The 3,855-nt window shown below is 46.9% G+C and overlaps 1 protein-coding gene across 1 annotated transcript in view; it reads right to left on the bottom strand.

Annotated features, from left to right (window-relative positions):
* The window catches only part of LOC103460690 (apoptosis-stimulating of p53 protein 1-like), a 45,472-nt gene that overhangs the window by 31,283 nt on the left and 10,334 nt on the right, over positions 1–3,855 (bottom strand). The window contains exons 5-7 of the mRNA XM_017303439.1: positions 3,120–3,448; positions 1,797–1,892; positions 46–102 (exon numbers count right to left, since the gene is read on the bottom strand). Coding sequence (XP_017158928.1) covers positions 46–102; positions 1,797–1,892; positions 3,120–3,448 — 482 coding nt within the window. The remainder of the gene's footprint in view (positions 1–45; positions 103–1,796; positions 1,893–3,119; positions 3,449–3,855) is intronic.

Here is a 3,855-nt window from a genome sequence, read left to right as displayed (position 1 = left end):
GGGGAACATCAGGGGAACATCAGGGGGAACATCTGGGGAACCTACCTGTGAGTGTCCTGTGTTGGTTCTGCTGCCCTGCTGAAGGAACCGCAGCCGTTGCTCCTGAAACAGAGAAGAGTCATGAAGGTACTGCTGGTCCGGTTGTGGTTCTGGTTCCTCAGAGCTCCAGAACACTACACTGAACAGTACTTACTGTTAGTCTGTCCTACAATACAGGATATTAAATSTCTCTATGTTTTTATTTTAGATGAGCCAAAATAAAAACAAATCTCTGATCAAACTTTTTTACTGGGGAAACGATTATGGGTCTTACTTCCTGCGCCCACCGGGAGTCGCAGTATTTCACTGAAATTTCTAGTTTATTTTGCTAATCTTCATTCATGATAGAAGTTACGTCTCTCTTTTCGGTTATAATACAATATTTAGTTAAACTTGTTCCCGGACACACCGTCTGCTGTCATAGAGCTGCTCAGTACAGAGGATGTAATTATGAGTGTAATCAGGGGAGCGACAGGGACGTTAGGTTTTATAACGTAGTGACGCCGCGCTGCTAGCAGCTCGTTTCTCTGAACACAGGAGTAAAGAGAATCTGGTCAGATCTGAGCTGCAGGTTTGTGTCGACAGTATAAAACAGCAGAACTTAGCTTGGTGTGATGTGAATTTGATTTTTTGTTTGAATTAAAAAAATAATAAAATTCATGATCTGAGTCTTTCTCATTATGTTTGGGGAAGGAACAGTTTTTATAAGACAAAATAAACTATCTGGGCTCGTTTAGTCCATCACAACCAGAACCTCGAGGTTCTCCGTTGCTGAGTGTCGCTGCAAATAACCGCAGCTACGTGATATGGAGAATCTCCCCACTGGACCAGAACCGAACCGAATCACATTAACCTGTTACAGAGAGCAACTTTCCACTGGAAAGAGTCGTAAGATGCCCTATCAGAGCTCAGGTAACTGTTGTGCTGTTCGTGGCTGTGCTTCAATAATCAGACCAAGTTTAATTTGAAGCTGCAGCAGCAAGTATGTCTTGAACGTGTTTTTCGTTTGTGTCGCCGTCATTTAAATGTGAGCAGGGCCACAGGAGTGGTTGACCTCTGATGACGACTGGAGGACATTTTTAAAGATATAAAGAAACATTTTTTGTTCCGTCTTTAAAATTATAGCGGCATAAACAAAAGTTTTTGCTGCACAAACCAGCACAAATGTAGCCAAGTTGATTGACACCCATTTTGTCTGATTTGAAGAAGGTGGGGGGGCTATTTGACCTTTTGACCTTTACACTTTCATTGATATCTGCAAAGCCAAAGCAGCACAAACGTTTCCTGCACAAACGTTTGACACCAATTTCGTCTGATTTGAAGAAGGTGGGGGGCGACTTCACTTCCAAAACAACGGCGGTAGTTTTCATCGCCTACCGACAGATAAGGACACAAAAAGAATTTGGCTAAAATATCTAAACTTAAAGAGAAAACCCAAAATGCTTTATGTGTGGATAGAAAGCCAAGGGAAGAAAACCTGCATCTGCATCCGAAGCAACTGAGTCAGTGAAGTAGCTAACTATGCTAACTATGCTAGTGCGGGTTATTTGCAGCCATTTCTTCAAGTCGCCATCCCTCCCRCATTAGCTGTAGGTGCAGGTAAAACAATATTGCTACATGTAAGCAGTGATAACTGGAGTTCCCACATATTTTATAGCATAAATCCTCTGTGGAAGCCGGTTAGCGAGTTGCTAACATGTAAACAAATGGCGGTTCCGGTTAGCAGCGGAAGTTAGCTGCTTCTCTGCTGCTGTTACCTTTTCCATCAGCATCTGCTGCTGCGCCTCGATCTGCTGCTGCTGCCTGGTGGCCATTTCCTGGAGCTCAGAGAGGGTCAGCTCCACCTGGGGGACCTGCACACACACACACACACACACACACACACACACACACACACACACACACACACACACAGACACACAGAGACACACACACACACAGACACACACAGACACACACACACACAGAGTAAAGGACATTTTAACAGTGAGTGTCTCCAGAGGAAGGATTTTTCCTGTCTGATGATTAAAACTGAAATCTTTCTGCAGTAACTTCAGAACAAGTTGGCTCTAAATATGCTGAGTCACTGGTTACCATGGTGAYTCCCTGGTGTTCATGGGAGCAGCAGCACTGATTAAACAGTTGCTGTGGCCACCATGCGATGGCAGCATGGACAGGTTTGAGGCTCTCTGCAGGTGAAGCACCTGGTCGCTGAACTTCATCTTCCTGCTACAGCGTTAGCCGCCTCAGATCTGTTAGCCGTTAGCCAGACGAGCTACTCTTTACTTCCCTCTAGTGGTGAAGCGTAGGCATGCTAACCCCTCAGGTCTGATGTTTCCATATTTCCCATCAGTCACTACAGTTTTAGGATGAAGGCCATTTTCAAGATGGCCGACATATTTGAGCCTCTTAAAACATTGTTTGCCTTAAGATGTTTCCCATCTTCATGACAGACGAACTTTATAAAATGTGGCAGAATCAGAACCTCAGGACGGCTGCTAGCGAGTCATCATGGTTAGCTTTAGCTTCTGCTAATCTTTAACGTGATTAGCACTTTAGCATTAGCATGTTTTTGTTAAGCACTTTAGTATAATTTTGTGTAGCTTTAGCTTTAGCTTCTGCCATTTTCTTTTCAAGTGTTTAATGGATTATTGTTAGCATGGCTAAGATTTTTGTTTAGCAAATTAGTGGTTAGAAACACCAGAACCCTCCAGAACCTTCAGAACCTCCAAAACCCTCCAGAACCTCTTGATCCTCCACAACCCGCCAGAACCTCCAGAACTTCTAGAATCTCCAGAACCTCTTGACCCTCCACAACTCTTCAGAACCTCTAGAATCTCCAGAACCCGTCAGAACCTCTAGAATCTCCAGAACCCGCCAGAACCTCTAGAATCTCCAGAACCCGCCAGAACCCTCTGGAACCTCCAGAACATCCTGATCCTCCAGAACCCTGTGTCTGGTTCTGCTGGGCTCCTCATATTGGTGGAACCAGCAGAAGTTCGGCCGGTGTAGTCGATGTGTGGTGATGTTCAGCAGAAAACTGCCGGTTCCGCCGGCCCGGTCCGGCCCGGCTGCGGTACCTGCAGGTTGTCCCAGGTGATCCTGCAGGAGCGGACTTTGATCTTGCTGCATTGTCCTTCCACCGTGAACTCCTGCACCAGGTCCACTTCGTTCCACTCCATGGTCCCGGCCGGGCCGGTCCGGCAGGGGAAACCGGACCAGACCAGAACTTTGTCTGGTGTCGAGCTCAGGTCTACCTCGGATACAGTCTTCTTGGCGAGTTGTGCTGTGGGAACCAGGTCAGAACCAGCATGTTCTGTCTCTCTCCTCGTCCTGCTGCAGCTCTTTGCTGCGACACCCCCCCTCCCCCGTCTCTCGCCCGTCTCCTCTCTCTCTCTCTCTCTCTCTACTGCAGCAGAGCCGGCTTAGCCCCGCCCCCTCCAGATGTGCCTGATGAGGAAGATGATGCTGCCAGAGCGAAGAGCAGAGGGAACGTCGCGCTGCAGGACAGACGACCCGTTCTGACGTTCTGCTGGTCCGGATGTGAAGTCCAGGATGTGGTCAGATCAGAAAAATTGACAGAGAAATGGTGGAGGACAGTCTGAACCGGATCGGAACCGAAATCTGGACCGGATCAGGAGTTTAGCCCGATTCTGGGTCCAGAATAATCTGGTGGTTGTTGCAGATGAAGTGAATCTTTTGATCTGAACAGTTCTTTTTCATTTTCATGTAAATCCGTTTAACCGCTGCAATCGCTGCTACCAGAACCTCACAGTGATCACAGTTAATCACTAGCCGCTAACCACTAGCTGCTAA

This window comes from Poecilia reticulata, unplaced genomic scaffold (genome assembly GCF_000633615.1).
Source record: "Poecilia reticulata strain Guanapo unplaced genomic scaffold, Guppy_female_1.0+MT scaffold_276, whole genome shotgun sequence".
Taxonomy (NCBI): domain Eukaryota; kingdom Metazoa; phylum Chordata; class Actinopteri; order Cyprinodontiformes; family Poeciliidae; genus Poecilia; species Poecilia reticulata.
The sequence above is the reverse complement of the archived record's forward strand: the minus strand, read 5'-3'. Positions and strand labels throughout refer to the sequence as shown.